Genomic DNA, 25745 nt, shown 5'->3' on the forward strand with positions numbered 1-25745 from the left:
AGACAACTGGTCACAGCTCAACGGCTTTGAACAGTTCTCAAAACGAAGTACAAAGAGACAGGCATTGATTTTCAATCACCATGCATTGTGCACATCAATTGTGGATCCCGGCTACAAATGCAGGGAAGCCCAAGGCGGGATCACAACTGAAGGATCACTAGGGCACAGTGCGGAGCAAAAGGAGACTTGATGTCTTACCCCAAATTCTTCTTTCCAAACATGTCTTTCCTGAAAATCCTCTGCAGCTGCTGCAAGTCTCTGTTAGAAGACACAAAAGACACCTCATTAACTTTGCTGCCAACAAACAGATTTCAATCTTTTCCCAGAGACTGATCTGAGATATTGTTTAGCATTCTCTAAAATGTGCACACCTGGAAATACCTTAATTTCTTTTGCAATTATAATCAATTATTTGTTGCAAAATAAAACCCTTTGCAGCAAGTTGCACCATTGGAGGAGGTTTTAAATATTTTGGTAGGGTAATTTGATGCTGTTTCTGCAGAAAGCAGGAAGTGTATGTATAACAATAGCAGGCATTTGTATAGCATCTTCACTGTAGAAAATAGGAGGCCTTGGTGGTGCAGTGAGTTGTGCCTCAGCCTCTGAGCCAGAAGCTCCATGTCCGAGACCCACTCCAGGACTTGATGGCGATGGAAGGTCCATTCATAACGTGGTCAAACAGGTTGATTATCAACCTGTACATCCTTCCGATATGCCTATGGCAGGCGATAAGAGCGGAAGAGTTTCCTGTTCAGCTTGATGCAGAGTGGCAACACACAAACTATAGCCTCTGCTGACAGGCTAGCTATGGAAACAGACAGAAGAAGTGCTTTGCCTCATGCATCACTAGACATGGGAAAGCCTCCAAGCCTCCAAGTAAGCCAATGTAGAAAAGCACCCCAAAGCAATTCACCATAACTAACTTGGGGGAAAAAAATGCACACTGAACTAATGGAGATATTAGGAAAGGTGACCAAAAATATGGCTAAAGGAATTAATTTTAAGGTGGAAAGTGAGGCAGAGGTTGTTAGGGAGAAAATTCCAGAGAGTTGGGCCTTTCTGGTTAAAAGCATAGTAACCAATGTTGATACAAATTGATGGGAGAGAATGCATAGGTGTCCATAGTCAGAGTAAAGGCTGAGGTGGGGTGAGTAGTGGTGGTGCTGCAGGAAATTACAGAAATAAGCAAATCCGTTTCCTTGGGTCAAAGTTATATCTATTTTCTAATGATAAACAGAAGCATCCAGAAGCTGTTTCTAACATTAATGAACAAAGACCTGGCACAAAATTTCATAATCTCAATTAAATGAACCGACATCATGATCAAAAGTAGTTTCTGTCAATACTGTTGTTACTTTTTAGCTCTCATTGACCCAGCCACTGTGCATTAGATTCAGCAAAGTGCCAATAACTGCTATTTCAGAGAAAGGCAGAGTGGCAGAGAAATAGCTGAGTGAGACACAGAAACAGAAAGAAGGAGCAGTACAAAGAGAGAAAGCTTGCATTTTTAAGCACCTTGTGCATCTGAGAAAAATATCAAAGAATTTCTCACAAATGAATATTTAATTATGGTCAGTATTGTTATACAGACAATATAGTTTTGTATACCAAATTCCCACAAGGAACAATGAGATGAATAGTTAATGTTGGTTTGTTCATCCAGGTTGAAGACAGAATGGTGGACAAGACATTTTGAGAATGTTTTGGGACCTTTAAGATCCACTTGAAAAGGCAATGGGTTTTCCATTTAATGCTGCATTTAAAGGAGGGGATTTCCAATAGGGCAACCAAGGTGTCACAAACATTTTTGGCCCACAAGGTCTTCTTGACAATATCAGTCTGGGCCTTATGACAAAGAGCGATGGAATCAGAGCTCTGAAGTCAGTTGTGCCAGCTTAGACCAAGAGTAGCCTTCCCCAAATTTACATTTCAGAAATCAGAGTGCAAAGATTTCAAACATTCACTGGCATGAATTTTTCCATTGTTGCACTCTCCTCAGACACAGTCTGGTTCAGACATCACAAAGACTTTAGAGGAAGTTTATATTTATAATATAAGTTTATGTTAATTCAGGAGCAGACTAGGTTAGAGCCCATTTTTCTTAGCAGTTAACTGTCTGTCAGCAACAATTGGTGCATTCCCCAAGGCAATGTCTCCAACAATCAGAGTCCTTTTCTTATTAATTCACAGGGTGTGGGGGTCACTGGCTATGCCAGCATTTATTGCCCATCCCCAATTGCCCTTGAGAAGGTGGTGGTGAGCTGCCTTCTTGAACTGCTGCAGCCCATGTGGTGTAGATACACCCACAGTGCTGTTAGGGAGGGAGTTCCAGGATTTTGACCCAGCGACAGTTAAGGAATGGCGATATATTTCCAAGTCAGAATGGTGAGTAGCTTGGAGGGGAACTTCCGGGTGGTGATGTTTCCATGTGTCTGCTGCCCTTGTCCTTCTAGATGGTGGTGATTGTGGGTTTGGAAGGTGTTGTCTAAGGAGCCTTGGTGAATTCCTGCAGTGCATCTTGTATATGGTACACACTGCTGCCACTGTGCGTCAGTGGTGGAGGGTGTGAATGTTTGTGGATGGGGTGCCAATCAAGCTGGCCGTTTAATCCTGGATGGTGTCAAGCTTCTTGAGTGTTGTTGGAGCTGCACTCAACCAGCTGAGTGGAGAGTATTCCATTACACTCCTGACTTGTGCCTTGTAGATTGTGGACAGGCTTTGGGGAGTCAGGAGGTGAGTTACTCGCTGCAGAATTCCTAGCCTCTGATCTGCTGTAACCATAGCATTTATATGGTTAGTCCGGTTCAGTTTCTGGTCAATGGTAACCCCCAAGATATTGATAGTGTGGGATTCAGCAATGGTAATACCTTTGAATGTCAAGAGGCAAGAGTTAGATTCTCTCTTATTGGAGATGGTCATTATCTGGCACTTCTGTGGCCCAAATGATACTTGCCACTTGTCAGCCCAATCTGGATATTGTCCATGTCTTACTGCATTTGGACATGGACTGCTTCAGTATCTGAGGAGTCGTGAATGGTACTGAACATTGTGCAATCATCAGCGAACATCCCCACTTCTGACCATGTGATGGAAGGAAGGTCATTGATGAGGCAGCTGAAGATGGTTGGGCCTTGCCAACCAATCAGAACTTTCTTGTCATACAGTATAAATTGTTTTCTCCTTATATTAGTTTCTTGCGAAGTGTCCTGATGAGTGCAAGACGAAAAGTTTCAACATCTCTTTTTTCAGCAACACTCAAGTTCTGTACTACAAAACGGCTATTTAAAACACTCATTCTTACAACAATTACCAAAAAAGCTTTCCTTCCTTCAATATATAACACCAATACAGATTATGATTTTAAATTTAGAAGTATAAAATCTAAATCTGCTCCAACAAAATGTCCTATTACAAAATAAATTTCCAAAAGGAAACAGCATATCAAAGAATACTTTCTGTGCTGTAAATTAATCATTATTCCCAACATTAAAAGTCTGGAAGTTTATTCTAATGCAAGGACCAGGTACCATGAAACACCAACAGGTTCTTCCTACTTTCTTGTCATTTTTATAAAGGCTTCATTATCGTTATGATACCTCTCTTGAATCAAAATGTCAAATATAACTTAAGAGTTCATTATCTTAAGTTAGATTCAAAAGATGGAACATAATGGCATGAAACACAGGGAAAACAATAGTTTCTGAATTTGACTGTAATACCTGATCATTTTATAAAAGCATTTCAAAGGAAGTCTTAAATGGAACATTTTCAGTAATGGATTCCCCATTTCTGTACATCAAATACTGACTAGGAGTTAGTAAACACTACATGTATGTGCAGCTAGCTACGAATACTTGTAACAGTACCGGCAACTTAGACAATGCAGCCTCAATGGAAAATTGATTGGAGCAATGCTCCACAACTGGGAATGGATATGTTTCACTGTCATCTTAATGATCCTTTATTTAAAACCGTTAAGAAATGTTCAAACAAAAGGCAGAACCCATTGTCTATTGAATGGTTCTTTTACCTTTCAAAACGTCAAGGTCTTTCATAAAAGATCTGTCAAAATGATTTTCTATAACTTTATAGTGACTAAAGCCATAAAGCAGTTCAGAAATGTAGAGGCACAAAGGTCAGAATTTAATGATTATTAAGCAGGGAATTAACAAAAAAAATGTAAAGATATTACAATGACGTTTGCTACTTAATTTTGGTGTTCGTTTGCCTCTGCAACCACTTCTGCTTTGTTTTGAGCAAGAAAGTAGAGAATCGTAGGTACAGATGATGAAAGGTTCTTACTACTCATGCAACTTTTTAATTGGCTCCTGTAACCATGGTGCTATCATATCCAGATCTGCCACATCTGTTTGCAATAAATATTACTCTAAGCAGTCACAGCAGTGAGAAGTTCATTGAATTACATTTACATGAAGGTATTGCTTCTGTGATTGCTTCAGGGTAAGAAAACACAAATTTACTTCAGCAAATGTGAATTATCGACACACTTTTCAAACATGCTGTTCTGTTCACAGCAAGGACCTTCCATGCTCAATATTTTTACTGCATTAATGTCAGTGCAGGAAGATTTTAGACTTTGCTTCAGAATGGGTATAATTATCTTTCAGCCGATGAGATGAAGCCAAGAGACCACTGGCTTAAATTTGATTTGGGAAAGGATCTGAGAAATATCTGATGTTCTGCGGCTTAAAGCCAAAACTGCTTTCAATCCACACAAATTGGGTCCAGTAACTGGTCTATAAATGGAAAAGTCATAGAACTTGATTAACAAGAAATAACATACTTTGAGAGCTCAGAGGATAACTTATCAAGATTAAGATGAAGCCTTTTGATCTAATTTTTTGCCCTGAATTCCGGTCCAAAAAAATGATCAAATTCAGCTGAAGGTAAATGTGTCAATGGGTTCAAATCAGCAAAACAGTTTTGGCAGGAGCACATTATGCAGGTAAAAATCTATGCTATCTTCACAAAGAATAAAAGCACAAGTTCTAAAGGTGCACCTAATGATGTACGCCATCATTTCCTCCAGATGGAACTTCGTTCAGCCACCTTTATACGATACAACTAGAGGACACCGATTTAAGATGATCGGCAAAAGAAACAACAGCGACATGAGGAAGAAGTGTTTTACACAGTAAGTGGTTAGGATCTGGAAAGCACTGCCTGAGTGTGTGGTGGAAGAAGATTCGATTGTGGCTTTCAAAAGAGAATAACATCATCACCTGAAGATAAAAAATTTTGCAGGGCTATGGGAAAACTGCAGGGGAGTGTCAATAAGTGAACTGTTCTTGCAGAGAGCTGGCACAGGCATGACAGGCCAAATGGCCTCCTTCTGTGGTGTTACCATTCTATGATTCAATCAATTAAAGTACACTTGACATAAATGCTGTACATTGGCACGGAGAGAAAATGAACTCTTTCCAGCACCACAGGCCATCACATACGTCACACAAGAACTGCAATTGACATCTTTGTGTTTTATCCTACTTGAACCTAATTTTGGAATTCATCTTCTGGGGAGTAATTATCAGGTCCAAATCTCAAATAAGACAGCTTAATTAAGATTAACCCGCACAAAGTAGTTTCAATAAAGATGCAAAAGGCCTAATTAGTTATTTCTTATTCATTTGACGAAACAAATTTGCTCTAATCCTCCTGGCGGGAATTTTTGATCATGCTGTCCTCATTGCTTTTGTTATTCCAGTCCTGGAAAATATATCAACAGAAGCTTATGGAGAATTGAGCCCCATCAGAACACAGTTGGTTTGCATCTACGGGGATCATTTGAAACCCTATCTGTACTGCTGGGATGAAAGTCTCTGCTTATTCACAACTAAAATAGGTCCTCAATAAAATGAGTTCCATTGTTCCAGACTAGTTCCTAGCATATCTACAACAGGAAATGTGCTAGAAATCAGACTTTAATTGGCTATCAAACTCAGGAGTAGCCAGGAGACAGGGAAGATGTAAATTCATAAATTGGTGCAGTTAATGAGGTGGCTGTTCTGATCTTTTATTAAGATGCACCAGCATCGCCGAATTGAAGCAACATCCTTCAATTAACCTGCACTGCAACTGACCTCCAAATTACATACTGACACCCCGTGCAAGAAGTGCTGAAAATGTTCCATTCTCCAGCAAAAAGGAGCAAAAATATCACCAACAGAAAACAAATTAAAAGTGTATGCAGGTTTTAGAGATGTGAATTATGTTCTATGAATGGTGTGAAAGCAGTATTCTGTAGGAATATTGTCCCTTGTTTAGGGCTGGTGGTGAGAAAGGCCTTTCTTTTCAGGTCCATCCAATGTCTCACACCCTCTGCATGTTGCCCACGAGGCAGTTGTGATGGGAAAGAGACTGTCATCCGCCACCTTCTGGAATGTGCCTTCTCAAAACATGTCTGGAAGAAAGATGCTGTGATTTTTGTCAAGGTTCATCCTGAGCAACTACAGGGTGTTCCCAGGGACGCACTCTGAGACAAGCATCAACTGCGGCTGGAGGACCATCAAATCACTGAAAGACACGCTTTTCTCTGCCTGAAACTCATTGGTCTTCTAGTGTAAAGAGCTGCCGACAACCAAGTATTTCAGACTGGCACATTCAAAGGTCCAGGACTATGTGCTGAGGGGACACTAAAGTTGCGGTTGTTGCCACAAAAATAGAGGAAGGTCACTATCTCAGATACTCCTGCCAAAGTACACCAAGGGGGTGGAACCTGTGTAAAACCCCTTGGGTTGTATGTTTAACATGTAATGTCTATTGTAAATATTAACTGTCATTGTAAATGTAGCAAGTAGCATACAGTATTGAAAGAAGCTTATTTGGTTTGCACTTTATGTAATGCCAACTTTGAATGGTCGTGTAATGTACTTTTTATAAGTTTTATGAATGAAGTGTACTTTTGAAAAAAAATCTCTTGTTTAAATAAAAAGCCCGTTTAGTGTTGCAATTGATATACATATTTGCATAGGCACCAACTGAGCCATACAAACTGGAAGGGCATATTCCTAGTGTTGCATTAGTTAATCTGATGCTTAAATTGTGATTAGCCCAAAGCCAGTTTTATCTACAGTTCGAGAATAAACTTCAATACAAGGCATCAAGGGCTGCGAGTGTCAATGTAAGTTTAGTGCAAGCCAAGTTATCACTCTAAGAATGAAAAGGAGCGAGAATTTGTTTAGAAAGCCAAAAAAAGGCAGACGCTAATTTAGGTCACAGTATTGACTAGTATAAACTTATCGCAAAATGAATCTAGAGACGGAATTTTACAGCCCCAACGCTGCAGGGTTGGGACCATAAAATGCGGCAAGTCCATTGACTTAGGCAGGACCATAAAAACCCGCCAGCATAAAATTCCACCCCACGTCTGGAATTGAAATATGTCTTTTATGGTACAACCATGCAACACTTTTAAATGCAATATTAAAATATTATTAATAATAAAGATGCAATGGATTTCTGAGATGTGATTTATGTTCTACATTGCCAATTTTTAATTTGCAAGTAACAGTTGAATTTAGGACTCAACGGAATTCTAATGTTGTTCACCGGAAGTTACCATGGATAACTACTGCTCAGTGGAATCTAAGAAACCAAACCTTTCATAATGAAGCGTTGAAAAATTCATGTGTATCCAGTAGAGGGAGCATTGTCCTGGAGGTGATGCATTCATTTATTTGGTTAGCTCCTAGCTGCATTAGAGAATTAACAAGTACATGTTGAAGAAATAAATATTACACAGGAATCAGTTTCTGTCTGATTTTAAGCCCATCTTCAAACATAGTTCTATAGAGAAAAAAAATCCATCAAGAATGGGTGGTCTTCTAGGGACCATCGAGTTAGCCTAGGGCTGGCAATACTGGTTGGATGTATTCCTGGAGATTTGATCATGTGACATTTTGATCAGGTGGAATATAAGCATGTGACACTGATCACATGACAATTTAACTCCATGACATCTGTCCACTATTTGTAGATATATTTACCTTGTTGAGTGTCTCAGTATCACTAAGGGTCAATTAAAATATTACAGTTTTTGTTTTAGACGATAATAAGATTTCAGTGAGCTGATTTATAAAGCAAAGCCAGTCTGGGTAATCCATTCCCTGAGCTGTATTTGGAGTTTCCATTAAATTTAATAAATGAGAACCTTCCACTTTCCCAAATCCATTTACCCTCACAATCCACATTGCTCTTTCATTCCTTGTTTTGCCTTCACATTATCTGTATTTTCCATCTCATTGCAGCCACCTTTTGCCTTTGATTGTTATATTGGCCCTGCTATCCCCTTGCTGTCGTGCAGTTGCTCCTTGATGACAGATCTGGCCTAATCCTCTCTTCAGGGCTCCAGTCGGGAAATGTAAACTGAGGGGAAAAGTGACTTCTGCAGGGCCAAAGGTTAATGTTTTAGGAATAAACTTCTAACCTGCCCCTAACCAACACTCGTGCACACAATCGCGCAGGGCTTTTACCTTCCTCCTCGCTATTGCCAGAGTTTTACAGTTTCTGTGGTGATAGGGGACCCGGCACGCTCGTTTATCTAAGGCAGATAGGCACAAAACTCTCCTGTTCTCCCAGGTTGCTAGCATGGTACCCCAGGAGAACAGGCCTCAATTCGGGTTGGCGACCCTGCCTGAAAAGGGCAGGCCTTAAGGCACCCAGAGATAGGTCTCTTTCAAAATGGTGCCAGCCGTTCAGTTTTGATGATAAACAACTTGCTTTTTGCCCAAGTAAGCAGTTTATTGTTTCCAGCAGTAACAATGATGTGGTACATTTATCATTTACATCTCAGCAAAATAACTTAAACGTAAATAATCCATGGCGGATCACATTTTTCAACAAGTACTTTAGCTTCAGAGAATTTTAACTGTAACAGATAAATATTAAAAACACACCAGATTCAATTTGTTGCAAAATTGCGCTCTGTCCTCAGACCATTATTGATTTTTAAGCAGATTGCTTGTTCTGTACAGTGTTTGTGCAATCTTTACAAGATCAGCAATTGAATGTTACAAATTACTTATAGTTGATTTCAAACAATCTCTAAGCATGCTTTTACTCTGAAGGCACTTTGAGAGGCTGATCACTTCTTCAGTGCCAGGAGGGGTATTGGCAATTCTGTGAGAATCCCAGGAAATCTGGGAGGGATGCAACCCTCAGGTTAGCAGAGTCTGGTCATCAGGAAACCAGCTCAAGCAAAAGCAAAATACTGTGATCGACCTGGAATGTTAACTCCGTCTCAAGATGTACCAACATCCTTTTATTTCAGAAAACAGGATGTCTGAAGCCACTGCTTTGTAGTTTTACTGTACTATGAACTATATTGTTGATTGTTACCACACTCAGAACCAAACCACCTCAGCGTCTTTCAAAATATTATGTCCCCAACTTATTTTGCAGGCCCCCAAATGTCCCCAGTATTTGAAATGTAAGTTATAAATGTACTGGAAGTCAAGCCTCTGCACATCTTGGATTGATGAAACTCTATAAACATAATAATATGAATACTTAACCTCGTTCTTCACAAAATATTTTCCAAATTTTAACACTTGAAAATTAACATGATCCCAGATGCCAGCAAAAAAAAACAGCGAGAAAGCAGCACAGTAATATTCAGCTAAAGTTTGCGTATTTTGGATCAACATATAATACAAGATATAAATACAAAAATCTATGCCTTATATACTTTGTGAAAATATTATATGTATTTATGTAGGTTCCAAACTGGCACTCCATTTTAAGGTATACAAGACCAGGCCAGGTGAGGTGAGAGTGACTGCCCTTGACATCAAGGCAGCATTTGACCGAGTATAGAATCAAGGAGCCCTAACAAAATTGGAGTCAATGGGAATCAGGGGGAAAACTCTCCACTGGTTGGAGTCATACCTAGCATAAAGGAAGATGGTTGTGGTTGTTGATCATCTCAGTTCCAGGACATCATTGCAGGAGTTCCTCAGGATAATGTCCTAGGCCCAACCAGATCTTCAGCTGCTTCATCAATGACCTTCCTTCCATCATGAGGTCAGAGGTGGGGATGTTTGTGGATGGTTGCAAAATGCTCAGCACCACTCGCAACTCCTCAGATACTGAAGCAATCCAGGTCCAAATACAGCAAGACCTGGACTATATCCAGGCTTGGGCTGACAAATGGCAAGTGATATTCGTGCCACACAAGTGGCAAGCAATGACCATCTCCAACAAGAGAAAATATAACTATCACCCTTTCAGATTCAATGGCATTACTATCGCTGAATCCCCCACTATCAACATCCTGGGGGTTACCATTGATCAGAAACTGAACTGAACTAGCCATATAAATACTGTGGATACAAGAGCAGGTCAGAGGCTAGGAATCCTGTGGCAAGTAACTCACTTCCAGACTCCCCAAAGTCTGTCCACCACCTACAAGGCACAAGTCAGGGGTGTGATGGAATACTCTCGACTTGCGGATGAGCGCAGCTACAACAACACTCAAGAAGCTTGACACCGTCCAGGACAAAGCAGCCCACTTAATTTCCACCCCATCGACCACAATAAACATTCACTCCCTCAGCTGCCACTGTGCGTCAATGGTTCTGTGTACCATCTACAAGATACACTCCAGGAACTTACCAAGGTTCCTTTGACAGCACCTTCCAAACTCACGACCTCTACCATCTAGAAGGACAAGGGCAGCAAATACATGGGAACACCAACACCGGGGTGTTCCACTTCAAGCCAATCACCATCCTGACTTGGAAATATATCGCTGTTCCTTCACTGTCGCTGGGTCAAAATCCTGGAACTCCCTTTCTAACAGCACTGTGGGTGTACCTAGACCACATGGACCGCAGTGGTTAAAGAAGGCAGCTCACCACCACCTTCTCAAGGGCAATTAGGCATGACCTAGCCAGCGACACCCACATCTACGAAAGAATATCAAAGCATTCAGAACATTATTATACTGCAGTCAGTGCATTTTCACTTTTTGTAGTTTTTGGTTCTCTTTTCAGCAATGCAGCAGTATAAGGATAAAAAGTTTACAAATAAAAATTGCATACCTACAAGGGCTCTGAATCGCAATACCAAGCAACAGTAATGCTTACTCATAGTTAGCACCATATGTTCGTCAAGGGAAGGAAACCTGTCATCCTTATCCAGTCTGATGTAGATGTGACTCCAGTATCACACCAATGTGGTTCATTCTTAAATGCTCACTGAAGTGAGCTAGGAAGCCACTTGGCTGCATCAAACTGCTGTAGTTGATCAAGAGATAGGTCTACTACTATGCTCTCAGGGAATCTTGGAATGTGCAATAAATACCAACTGTATTCTAGTGTTATAATGCATGGTAAAAAACACACTACAGAAAGTAGTCAATATGCTTAATTATTTCAACAGCACCAGTTGCAAGTTACTTATGCTGATGAAGTAATGAAGCATGTTGCACACTTCTCTTTGACTTACTGTACTGGACCGTACCTGCCCATGCCCTGACGCAGGTAGGAGGTGGCCACAGGGGCTGCCAAATGCTGAGGGGGGCTACTTAAAAGGGTCACCTTAGTTCTCTGGGACTTCTCAGTTGTTTCATTAAATATTAAGCCCTCTAGCCCTCACCCCTCCTCACCCCCACCACTCACTTGCCATACCAACTCATGCCAAGACATGTTGATCCAATGGCCCCACATACCCTCCATGCCAACCCATGCCCTCAACCCATCCCCATGGTCCCTTTTGGCCCTGATGCCAGCTTAATGCCAACTCATGCCAACTCACCCATCATCCTTTTCCCTTACATCCTCCATGCCAAATCACCCAGTATCCACCATGGGCTGAGATCAGGAACCATGTTGAGATGGAATAAAACTCTAAATATTGATTAGAGCCTTTACTATATTAAAAACACTCCCATTCATGAAAACCCTTTCAAACTATTAAATTTCCTCAACAACTTAATCTCTTATAAAAACAAACTGACTTGCATTCATGACCCCACATCAAAAACAGTAAATCCTTTAATTACCTTTTTAAGCTGTCAATCAAACTGTGAATTTAGGATCCTCCACTGAGATAACAATAGGTTGTGGAGAGTAGCCAAGCATTAATAATGACACTGATGACAGCCCTTGGGGTAATCTCAACAAATAGCTATTGTAACTGCTAGAACAGATTTTTTTCAACTCTCACTGAAAAAGCCTAATATTTTTAAATTTTTAAACGGTTGGGGATTTAAATTACTTCACAGCTAGACAGTTCTACAGACCTTATCCATCCTTCAAGAGTATTTACAACTACTCTAAAATTTCTAATTCCCACACTGCCCATTAAGGCCCTTGCTAAAGTGAAAATGTGGTCTGTCTGAACTGAGCACTGAGTTCAAATTATCCTGGCTGCGTTTGTATATCCCTCATGTGTGACTCACAGCCCACCCCCTCTGTCAAAATGGGGTAGGACTTCTGGATTCTGTGAAAATCCAGGCCTCATTCCCAGCATATTGCTTTCTGTATAGTTAAACTCCGACGTCAGAATGTATACCGCTTCCTGGAGCACATTGGAATGAGCTATATATTATTAATTATATTTCACTTATAGGGAACGAACAAGTTCATTAAAAATTATCACCAAATATTTTACAATTGTGAAGTACCAGTCATGTGATTTTTTTTTAAGGGTTATTCAGCAATATTTCAATTTTATCATTAAAAACAGAGAACATAAGATGCTCTTATAAATGCACTGAAAATATTAAATTGGATTCAGTGTGTGTCGCACAAAGCATCTCCCATCTTTAATTATTCATTTCTAGCTTGATAAGACAGACTGAGATTTAAATTGTTTTTGGTTGGCTGATTAAACCCTATCAGAAATAGTAATCAAATCAACATTTAGATAGCGACCACATTCATTCTTATTAAAACTCTATAATTTAATGTCAGTAACATCACACTACAGTGTAAACTGCTTAAGAAGAATGAAGCCATCTGCTGTGTTCAAACCACGCAAAAGCCAAAGCAGCAAAATTCAAGCAAACGAATGTTCCCTCCACATTCACCAAAACGAGTGATTTTCAGAGTGAGATTGGATTCATTAAAATTGCATTACTTGCTAGTCAATGGGAAATCTCTAAAAAAATTAATCTACATTACTGCAGTAAAGTCAAAATACCAATTTTCAAAAGCAATGGCTGCTTTCCCATCTCAAATAAGTATCACACATATAGCCCTTCCACATTCGCTTAATAGTGTCAAGGTTCACCATTTATACATTATGTAAATAGCATAGCTATAGCATAGCATAGCATAGCAGAAGTAATTTATTTAAATTCAAATGCGCATATTTGTAATTTCATCTTGCTTTTACAGCAATAGGTGTTTAATCTATGTTGTTATACACATCCTGTAATCAAATAAATTAATCAACACTTTTCTTCCCCCCGCAGAGAACCACCAGTCCTTTTAATAATTCAGAGGTACACCAGCACTTCTTACATATTGTACATCTCCAGGTTTCCTTATCAGACTTCCCGACTCAGGTTAGTCAAAGGATGTGGTACTGATCTATTTCAACAATTGAATTTTATATAGGACAATTCAGAAGTGAGTTGGTTAAATACACATTCATTCAATGCAAAGGAATGGTGCATTCAAATATGTGAGACACATATTTGATGGTTTATAAAGCGATAATGTGTTACTGTCTCACAAAATGATCCACTGCTCATTATAGTCAGTCAGTTGCTCAAATGAGGCCAAAAATACATATTTTTATGCTCCTGGCATAAAAATATCAACAGTCGTCAAACAGAAAATGATGTAAAGGGCCAGATCAAACACATGCATTGTCTCATAATTCCCACATTGACAGCTCAGTGAGAGGCAAATTCAATTATTTTTATTTTTCTGTCAATTCTTCTTTTGTCTTATATTTTCCTACCTTTTAGCCCTTCCCCTTCTGCTGTTGTTCACCATCAATTAGCCTGATTGAAAAGTTTCATTCTTATATACAGTGAAATCACAATGAGTCTAACTAGGATGACATGAAATTCTAGTTATGTCGAAGTTGTCAACCATTCCCACTGGCAGAATAGCAAATCCCATAGAACAATGTCCATGATGAGCCAAAATTCTGCACTGGTTAGTCCGGATTAGTCATTCAAAGCCTGTCACATGATCACACCAACCAATCAGAGCAGAGTTAGGCCACACAAGAGTGCGAAATCATGGAGCACTGGGCAAGCCATCCTATGGCATCAAGACCTCACTGTGAAAGGATGTGTGAGAACATCAAGCTCATGTTCTTGCCTCCCAACGTCACAACCAAGCTCCAGCCAACAGATCAGGGGTGATTAGGGACCTGAAAACCCACTACCAATAGCAGCTGTTCTCTCAGGCTATCAAGGCCATCAATAAGGAGTACAATTCAACTGTCCTAGAGACCATGTCCATGATGAAGAAGGCAAGACAGAATTGCCGACTGCTTTCGCCATGTTGGTTCCTTCAGGTTTTGACTGCACAAGACATCGAGAATGCAAAGGTGCAGGGTGAGGCCAACCTACCCGATGACAAGGCACTTCTCACTTGACTGCAGGAGGCTGGCATGGAAATTCCAGCAGAGACAACCATGGAAACTTACACAAAGGTGGATGATACAGTACGCTGCACAACAGAACCGACAGATGAAATTGTAGAAACAGTATGTTCTTCAACCAAGGAGGCCAATAACCCTGAAAAGTTTGATGAATGCCCACCTGCTTGCCCACCTGTTTCCCTAGCCAATGCCATGAAGGCCGTAAAAATGCTCTGGGATTTCGCAGTACCGCACGAAAACATGTTTGACTGCACTGACGACATGGTGGACTGTATTGTGCAAGTCTGAAGACAGCACTCGACACTGGTACACTCCACAGTACATGTCCAAAGACAGTACTTGACACTGGTACACTCCACAGTACTTGTCCGAAACAGTACTTGACACTGGTACACTCCACAGTACATGTCCGAAAGAGTACTTGACATGGTGGACTGGATTGTGCATGTCCAGAGATAGTACCCGACACTGGTACACTACAAAGTACATGTCTGAAGACAGTACTCGACATGGTGGACCGTATTGTGCATGACTGAAGACAGTACTCAACACTGGTACACTCCACAGTACATGTCCGAAGACAGTACTTGACACTGGTATACTACACAGTACATGTCTGAAGACAGTACTTGTTGGATCCTAATCACCAGTTTGTTGGGACTTATGGGTCCTGGTTGCACACTTGTTGTGGGATGGTCAAGTTGGTACAATAGACAGAGTTGATCAGCAGACACTGGTTGAACACATTCTGTTTATTTACAAAGGTATTCAGCAGCTACACTTGTGTGCTTTCAACTCAAACCCTGTCTCCATACTACTTACTACTAACTACAGACTACTGACCCAGAAATAGCCCGTGCTACTCCTCTATTGGTTACATAAGATCACGTGATCTTCCTTTATAACATCCTTCTTAAAGGTGTACTACACATTACATAAAACCATAATTACCACAGTACTCAACACTGTTACACTACACAGTACACTCATCTAAGAGGGAGATGGCTCTAGCCACAATTTTTCAAACCATAATGGTGCCTGAGGGCTAGAGACAGGGCAGTTGCACCACTGTTCATAAAAGGAGAGAGGGATAAACCTGGCAATGACAGCAAGTAACTGTGTCTGTAATAATGTAAAATCCAGGAGTTATTTGCTGAATCACTTTAGTTGTGAATGTACAATGATTTGTGTAGTGTTAAACAATAGGCTATTATTACTGAAAGCAAGCATGCAGGTGCAGCAACCAGTTAAGAAGGCAAATGGTATGTTGGCTTTCATTGCGAGAGAACTTGAGTACAGGAGCAAGGATGTCTTACTGCAGCTGTACAGGGCCTTGGTGAGACCATACCTGGAGTATTGTGTGCAGTTTAAGTCTCCTTACCTAAGAAAGGATCTACTTGCCATACAGCGAGTGCAGTGAAGGTTCACCAGACTGATTCCTGGGATGGCAGAATTGTCTTATGAGGAGAGATTGGGCCGACTAGGCCTGTATTCACTGGAGTTTAGAAGAATGAGAGGAGATCTCATTGAAACATATAAAATTCTGACAGGGATGAACAGTCTGGATGCAGGGAGGATATTTCCTCTGGCTGGGGGGGTCTAAAAGAAGGGGTCACAGTCTCAGGATACAGGGTAGACCATCTAAGACTGAGATGAGGAGAAACACCTTCACTCAGAGGATGAACCTGTGGAATTCTCTACCACAGAAGGCTGTGGAGGCCAAGCCACTGAATATACTTACGAAGGAAATAGATAGATTTCTGCACTTTAAAGAGTAATGGGGAGAGAGCGGGAGTATGCTGTTGAGATAGAGGATCGGCCATGATCATGTTGAATGGCGGAGCAGGCCCGAAGGGATGAATGACCTACTCCTGCTCCCATTTTCTATGTTTCTACTAAACATAAAAAGATTACAGAGTTTTTTCCCCCCAACTCTTGGAGTTTTTCAATGCAAAGCTCCAGCCTTTTACAGGGTCAGGCCATTGTAAGGTGTGAATAAATTGAATAAAGGCGTTTTCACACAATCACGGCATTGCTGTGTTTTCAACTGGCATTTGAATCTGTTGTTTGTGACATAGACCATGTTTGTGGGCATATCGGGTTACACAGAGATGTATTCATGTGGGAATGGGGCCTCCTCGGCTACCACAAAGCTCCGCTTAACGCAGATTTGTGGGCGGATCCCCTGGAATTTGACTCATCAGGATTTAACCGCATTATCCTTTTCTTTTCATTTATCCTCATTAAATCCCTGGGTTTCTAATCATTGCCTTACCCCAGTTCAGTGAGGCAAGCAGGCAACTCTTTTTGATTAGTCCCTAACTGGTCCATTCTGCAACTCCAGGCACTTTTGTTGCTTCATGTTGATTTAGCACGTGGTGTAATTCCATCAGGAGAGTTGAATAGATGTTTTCTACACAAAAATGGACCGGACAGCAGTCTGTTCGTTGACAAAACTCATACACTGCAAGAGTTTTCAATTGCAGCTGAAGTTAACAAATGTTTTTGTACAACTACAGTGAATCCCCAGCTGTAAAATTAGGTTTCACATTTTCGCATCAATGATATTGTAGTTAAGTTGTCATTATTCCACTATCACTTTGGCTCTTAGAATCATAATTACATAACAAATTGGCAAACAATCTTGTCAATCACGGGCCTGACTCCATTGAGGATTCCTTCCCGAGATTTACTAATTCTGTACTTGCATTGTGTGTTCATTGTTTAAGAACCTTCTCAATTTCTCAGTCATGAAAACAATCTTTCCCTTATCCCCTATTAATCTTGTTCTCTCCAATGATAAAAACTGCAATTCTACAAGGATCTTTTCCAGGCTTACAGCCCTAAGCTACAGAGCCTCGCTGCTTTTTGCTGAACCCTTGCCAAAATGCCGATGTCCTTTTTGCTAGTAGGGCATCCATACCTGGAAATAATATTAAAAGAGGTGCCCTCACTGGTGACCTATAAAATGTTACTGTAGCACTAAAAGAAGAGTAAGTTTTCTAAAATGTTTGGGACCGACTCTCCTGCCTCTCTCCTTGACCCATTCAGATGCTGGACAGAAAAACCTTCCATTGGGAAGCACGGCAAGAATGGGCCCACACCAGGCTGAAGTCGCTGGGACCCGAAGGTCAGTGTGCAGACCTGATGCAATCGATTCTCATGAACTTTTTGTGAAGTATGAAATGGGTGTTCCTGTGGAGAAAAGGTCTGGAAATTAGTCCTTTAAACATATACAAAGATCCAAACTGAGATTGTATAAAGATGAACAGGGGGTTTTGTTTTATATTTTTGATGAAAAGCCTGCATATGCACATTATTCCTGTAGGTTTTGCGCACTTGTAATGGCAAATATGATGTGAAAAATCATAGTATGGGACAGCTGAATCGCTTTGATTTGAGTTTTTAAATTCATACTATTCCCACCGGCAGTTAAGTATAACAAAAGCATAAGTAGATTCAATGATGAGCAGACAGATACAGCAAGCTACACTTTAGAATCCAGCAGGAAATGCTTTATAGTTTCCAGCAGCTATTAAGCCAACACCAACCCTAAAATTGGAGACAATTTGGTAGTCAAATCCACAAATTTCCACAGCTGTACCAAAGAAGTATGATATGTTAAGTGGAAATAATCTATACTCGTGCAGAAGGTACTCTTTGAGGTTTCAATTAACGAGTACTGTTAGGGCAATGTATACTCTGCAGCTGTGGTGTGCCTGAGCTATTTGAGTTTGGCACTGATACCAAGAAAAGATTCCATCATATCAGGGAAATGACTAAGTGCAGCTGCTTGGCCCTGCAGAGTGAGATTAATAAATGCATGTCAAAGTTTATCACGATTCTTTGTTTCCTTTCAGAGCAGCATGGCTTCCGATGTCATCATTATTACATATTATATATCACATATTAGTTACTTCCTTCACTTCTTACTTCTTACCATTAGAAGGATCTACACCTGAACCGTGCTGGGACCAGTGTTCTAGTCAGCCACATAACTAGGGAAATAGAGAGGGCTTTAAACTAAACAAGGGGGTTGAGGGATCATGCTTGGGTAGATATAGCCAGTCAAGGGGTAGAGTCAAGGCAGGAGAGCAAAACAGTAATATGGGAAATGAGGGTCATAGAATAGCAGGAAGGGACAGAGAGAAGAAACCTAAGAATACACCAACAGTCAAGACTAGGTGTTACAATGATAGCAAAAAGGCAAAACAAAAGACTCTGTATCTGAATGCACATAGCATTTATAACAAGATTAATGAATTGATAGCGCACATTGAAGTAAATAAATATGATCTGATAGCCATTACGGGGACATGGCTGTAGGATGACAAGGATTGGGGTCCTGAATATTGAAGGCTATATGACATTCAAGAAGAATATGAAGATAGGTAAAGGTGGAGTGGTAGCACTGTTAATGAAGAATGGCATGGGAGATGACCTTGGTTCAGGAGATCAGGATGTGGAATCGGTTTGGGTGGAGGTGAGGAATAGTAGGGGAATTATGTCACTACTGGGAGTGGTCTACAGGCCCCCTGACAGCAACTGCAATGTAGGACAAAGTATACAAGAAGAAATAATAGGTGCTTGTGATAAAAGGACGGCAATAATCACGGGTGACTTTAATTTACATATAATCTGGATAAAACAGATTGGCAGTAGTAGCCTGGATGAGAAATTCATAGAATGCTTTCGAGATTATTTCTTAGAGCAGTATGTTCTGGAACCAACCAGGCAGCAGGTTATTTTAGACTTGGTATTGTGTAATGTGACAGGATTAATTAATGACCTCAGAGTGAAGGCGCCCCTAGGTAACAGCAACCACAATATGATTGAAGAAGAGTGGGTCTAAGACTAGTATTTTAAACTTAAATAAGGGCAACTATTTGGGCATGAAAGCTGAGCTAGCTGAAGTGAACTGGGATATTAGGCTAGGGGATAGATCAATAGAGAAGCAGTGGCAGACATTTAAGGGGATATTTCAGAATACACAGAATAAGTGTATTCCTACTCTAAAGAAGAATTCTAAGGGGAGGACCCAACATCCATGGTTTCCTAAAGAAATTGAGGAAAGCATCAAACTTAAGGAAAAAGCATATAACTGCGCAAAGAAGAGTGGCAGGTCAGACGTTTGGTCAGAATATAAAGATTGACAGAGAATAACTAAAAGGCTAAGCAGGAGAAATAAATTAGAATATGGGAGGAAGCTAGCTAGAAATGTAGAAATGGATAAGAGTTTCTACAAGTATTTAAAAAAGAGTGAGTAAAGTGAGTGTTGGTACTCCAGAGAGTGACAATGGGGAGTTAATAGCAGGTAATAAGGAAATGGTGGATAAAATGAACAAATATTTTACTTCTGTCTTCACGATAGAAGATACAAAAAACATTCCAGTAATAGCTGTAAATCAGGAGCTGGAGGGGAGGGAGGAACTTGGTGAAATTACAATCACTAGGGAAGCAGTACTGAGCAAGCTGATACAGTTGCGAGCTGACAAGTCTCCAGGTCTTGATGGAATTCATTCTAGGGTCTTAAAAGAGGTGACTAGTGAGATAACGGAGGCAAAAACAAAAATAGCTGGAAAAATTCAGCAGGTCTGACAGCATCTGCGGAGAGGAATACAGTTAACGTTTCGAGTCCGTATGACTCTTCATCAGAACTAAGAAATATACATTCTGATGAAGAGTCATATGGACTCGAAACGTTAACTGCATTCCTCTCCGCAGATGCTGTCAGACCTGCTGAGTTTTTCCAGCTATTTTTGTTTTTGTTTCAGATTTCCAGCATCCGCAGTATTTTGCTTTTATCTTGAGATAGTAGAGGCATTGGTTTTAACTTTCCAAAATTCGCTAGATTCGGGAAAGGTTCCATCAGACTGGAAAGTAGCAAATATAATCCCCCTATTCAAGATGGAAGAGAGGCAGGAAACTATTAACTTGACGACTGTCATGGGGAAGGTGTTAGAATTGATCATTAACGCGGTTATAGCTGGACACTTAGAAAAACTCAAGGTAATCGGGGAGAGTCAGAATGGTTTTGTGAAAGGGAAATCATTTCTAACCAATTTCTTCCGAGGAGTAACATGCACTGTGGATAAAGGGGAGTCTGTATTTGGATATGCAGAAGGCATTTGATAAGGTGCTAGATCAAAGGTTATTGCAGAAAATAAAAGCTCATGGTGTAGGGGATAACATATTAGCATGGATAGAACATTATTTGGTTGGCAGAAAACAGAGCATGCATAAATGGGTTTTTTTCTGATTGGCAGGATGTGAGCAGTGGAATTCTGCAGGGGTTTCTGCTGGGACCTCAGCTTTTACAATTTATATCAATGACTAAGATGAGGGGAGCGAAGGCATGGTAGTTAAATTTGCAGGTGACACAAAGATAGGTGGAAAAGTATGTTGTGAAGAGGGCATAAGGAGGTTGCAGACGGATATAGTTAGGTTGAATGAATGGGCAAAAATCTGGCAGATGGAGTATAATGTGGGAAAATGTGAAGTTGTGAGTGTGAAGAATAACAAGGCAGAGTATTACTTAAATGGAGAACAATTGCAGAATTGCGAGGTGCAGAGGGATCTAGGAGTTCTCGTGAATGTGTTCAAAAAGTTAGTGTGCAGGTACAGCAAGTAATTAAGAAGGCTAATGGAATGCTATCCTTTATTACAAGAAGAATTGAACATAAAAGTCAGGATATTATGCTTCAGTTATACAGGGCATTGGTGAGACCACATCTTGAATACTGTGTGCAGGTTTTGTCTCCTTATTTAAGGAAGGATGTAAATGCATTGGAGGTGGTTCAGAGGAGGTTTAAGAACATAAGAACATAAGAACTAGGAGCAGGAGTAGGCAATTCAGCCCCTCGAGCCTGCCCCGCCATTTAATACGATCATGGTTGATCTCATTTCAGCCTCAACTCCAATTTCCCGCCCTCTCCCCATGACCTTTCAACCTGTTACTAATTAAAAATCTGTTTATCTCCTCCTTAAGTTTATTCAGCGTCCCGGCACCCACTGCACTCTGAGGTAGCGAATTCCACAGATTCACGACCCTTTGAGAAAAGTAATTCCTCCTCATCTCTGATTTAAATCTACCACCCCCTAGCCTAAAACTATAGTCTCTCATTCTAGAGTGCCCCACAAGGGGAAACATCTGCTCCACATCTACTTTGTCTATCCCCTTTAGCATCTTATATACCTCAATTAGACCTCCTCTCATCCTTCTAAACTCTAGCGAGTATAGGCCTAAACTGCTCAATCTCTCCTCATAAGACAAGCCCCGCATCTCTGGAATCAATCTGGTGAACCTCCTCTGAACTGCCTCCAATGCAACTACATCCTTCCTTAAGTAAAGGGACCAAAACTGTGCACAGTACTCCAGGTTCGGTCTCACCAATGCCTTGTACAGTTGCAACAACACTTCCCTATTTTTAGACTCTATTCCTTTAGCAATAAATTCCAAAATTCTATTTGCATTCCTTATTACCTGCTGTACCTGCATACTAGCTTTCAGTGATTCATGCACGAGGACACCCAGATCCCTCTGCACTGAAGCATTCTGAAGTTTCTCTCCATTTAAATAATAAGTCGCCTTTTTATTCTTCCCACCAAAATAGATAACCTCACACTTATCCATGTTAAATTCCATCTGCCAAATTTTGGCCCATTCACCTAACCTGTCCATATCCATTTGTAAATTTCTTATTTCTGCATTGCAACTTATTTTCCCACCTATTTTGGTATCATCTGCAAATTTAGCTATAGTACCTTCTATCCCTGAATCCAAGTCATTAATATAGATTGTAAATAGTTGGGGCCCCAAGGACCGAACCCTGTGGCACCCCACTAGTTACAGCTTGCCATCCAGAAAAAGGCCCATTAATCCCAACTCTCTGCTTTCTGTTGGTTAATCAATCCTCTATCCAAGCTAATATATTACCCTAACTCCATGTGATTTTATCTTGTGTATTAATATTTTGTGCAGCACCTTATCAAAGGCCTTCTGGAAGTCCAGATATACTACATCTACAGGATCCCCATTATCTACTTTACTTGTCACATCTTCAAAGAACTCTAGCAAATTAGTCAAACATGATTTACTCTTCATAAAACCATGCTGGTTCTGATGGATTGCATTTTGACTTTCCAAATGCCCCATTATTACTTCTTCAATAATGGATTCCAACAATTTCCCAACAACTGACACTAAACTAACTGGTCAATAGTTTCCTACTTTCTGCCTCCCCAACTTTTTAAATAAGGGTGTTATATTAGCATTTTTTCAATCCACTGGAACCTTTCCAGGAGCCAGGGAATTTTGGAATATTATAGCCAATGCGTCCACTGTCTCCGCTGCCACTTCCTTTAAGACCCTGGGATGTAGGCCATCAGGTCTTAGGGACTTGTCACCCTTTAATTCCAATAGTTTGCTCAGTACTTTTTCTCTAGTGATGGTGATTGTTCTAAGTCCCTCCTTCTCTATACCCTCTGCACTACCTGTTACTATTGGGGTGGTACTAATGTGAAATCTGAGGCAAAATATTGATTAAGTGTCTCTGCCATTTCTGTGTTCCCCACTATTAACTCCCCAATCTTGTCCTCCAAGGGACCAACATTCACTTTAGCTACTCTCTTTCCTTTTTTATACTTGTAGAAGCTTTTGCTACCAGTTTTTACATTCTGCGCTAGTTTTCTTTCATAATTTACCTTTGCTCTTTTTATTATTTTTTTAGTAACCCTTTGTTGATCTTTAAAAGTTTCCCAATCTTCCAGCCTGCCATTGACCTTTGCAATTTGGGATGCCTTAGTTTTTGCCTTTATGTTATCTTTAACTTCCTTGCTTAGCCATGGATGCTTTTCCCCCCTCTTACCATCTTTCTTCCTCTTTGGAATATATTTTACTTGGGAGGAATTAAATATCTCCTTAAATACCTGCCACTGTTCATCAACTGTCCTATCTTGTAGTCTTCCTGCCCAGCCCACTCGGGCCAAATCTGCCCTCATGCCTATGTAGTTACCTGAACATTATCGTGGGACTCAAGTTTCTCGCTCTCAAACTGAACTTGAAATTCTAGCATGCTGTGATCACTCTTCCCTAGAGCATCCTTTACTAGATTGATACCTGGAATGAGTGGGTTGTCTTATGAGGATAGGTTGGACAGGCTGGAGTTTAGAAGAGTGAGGGGTGACTTAATTGAAGTATAATAGATCCTGAATGGTCTCAACAAGGTGGACATGGAAAGGATGTTTCCTCCTGTGGGTGAGTCCAGAACTATGGGGCACTGTTTTAAAATTAGGGGCCACCCTTTTAGGACAGAGGTGAGGAGAATGTTTTTCTCTGAGAGTTGTGCAACTTTGGAACTGTCTGCCTTAGAAGGCAGTGGAGGCAGGGTCATTGAATATTTTTAAGACGGAGGTGGATTGATTCCTTTGCCTAACAGGAATCTAAGATTACCAGGGGTAGATGGAAATGTGGAATTTGAAACACAAACAGATCAGTAATGATCTTATTGAATGGCAGAGCAGGCTTGAGGGGCTGAATGGCCTACTTCTGCTCCTATCTCCTATGTTCTTATGTCCAGCAAGGTAAGCTTAAACCAAAGCAAAATCAGAACCTTCTACATCCAAAGCCCTAACTAGTTCATGACATGATCAATCGAGGGAGCTCAGCCAACAAATAGGTGTTAAACCTGACGTTAGTCTACCTCACCAGTATAGCTTCTAGCAAAATCAGTATCAAAAGCTCTGGTCTAATGTGTGTTCCAACAGTGGTTTTACACTGTAGCTAGTATCTAATACATTTTTAAAAACTGATGTACAAGTTGAAGACTGAGAGCAGGTGATAGCAGTTGACACTGCTGAGGAGGCACCTGTAGCTCCTGATGCCTGCCCTCTGCTCACCATCCAAGGCAATTTCAAACTCCTCTGACTACAACAGGCCCATAAGCAACATTACACAAATCCCTAAAATAAGTACTGGCACACCTAGTTACAGACATAACTGGGAGCTCTGCTTGACTAAGTGCACCAGGTGCAATAACAATATGTTTTGTCAATGATAAACAGACATGTTTATCATTGACAAAACATATTGTTCAGTCTGTGAACAGGATGACACAGCAATACTGAAATAATTAACTAATGATCTTGAACATCGTAGGTTAATTAACATTGCAATAATGACTGGTCCAGCAGAGTGTGTGTGTGTGTGTATATATAGATAGATATATATATATATATATATATATATATATATAGTGTGTGTCTATGAGAGAGATCAAGAGAGTGTGTGTGAATGTGAGAGCAAGTGTGAGAGAGAGAGTGTGTGTGTGTGTGTGAGAGAGAGTGTGTGCGAGAGAGCATAAGAGCGTGTGATCGAGCGCGAGAGCGTGTGAGCAAGTGTGCGCAAGAGAGTGCATGCAAGAGAGAGTGCAAGAGTGTGTGTGTATGTATATATACGACCTTGTTGCCATTATACATGAGTCAGAACCTTTTATAGCATGTAACATACATGAAGTATCAGGACCACTGATTTGCAATGATTAGTTAAGCTCAATCGTGTTTTTATTACAGAATTTTGTAGGCACGTTAGCACTACTTTCAGGCTCAAATGCTATGATTATATATGCATTTGCATGGAAATTGTAAATCTCTGAACTCAATTACTATGTAAAGTTTAATTATGTAATTAACATCATTCATTTTACTTCCTTTTTCAAAACTCAGGAAGATTTTACAGTTTGCACATAGTTTAAAAAATTGCATGTAGCAATATTGGGATCAAGGACAACTGGGAGATCATGTGGGTTGGTAATTTAGTCTTAGGAGTCCAGAGTATGCTATTATGGGAGCTTTGGAGAGGGGTAAAGGGTTTGTATGCACTTGTTGGGTATGGGGGTGTGGGTGAGGGGTGGGGGTGTTGTTAAGATATGAGCAGTGGGTGGGATCTAGATTAGAAGAGGGGCCAGAGGTCTGGATGTTCTATGTGGCTGGTATGACAGTAAAGAAGGAATTTGAGATCTGACGACATTGGACTGGCTGTGGAGGCATGCAGGACCATTAGGTAGGTGACGACTGCACGCCATTGCTACAGCCTTTCTTGATGATGGGTCACCTGTGGTATAAAAGGTATGGGCACAGGGTTAAAGTGATGAGAGGCAGAA

The 25745-nt window shown here is 40.6% G+C and overlaps 1 protein-coding gene across 2 annotated transcripts in view; it reads right to left on the bottom strand.

The window, feature by feature from the left end:
* Nucleotides 1-25745, bottom strand: part of LOC144687340 (voltage-dependent calcium channel subunit alpha-2/delta-1-like) — a 693974-nt gene that overhangs the window by 493419 nt on the left and 174810 nt on the right. For both annotated transcript variants that reach the window (XM_078553326.1, XM_078553325.1), the window contains exon 4: nucleotides 199-258. In XM_078553326.1, coding sequence (XP_078409452.1) covers nucleotides 199-258 — 60 coding nt within the window. The remainder of the gene's footprint in view (nucleotides 1-198; nucleotides 259-25745) is intronic.

Source organism: Cetorhinus maximus, chromosome 12 (assembly GCF_964194155.1).
Source record: "Cetorhinus maximus chromosome 12, sCetMax3.hap1.1, whole genome shotgun sequence".
Lineage (NCBI taxonomy): Eukaryota > Metazoa > Chordata > Chondrichthyes > Lamniformes > Cetorhinidae > Cetorhinus > Cetorhinus maximus.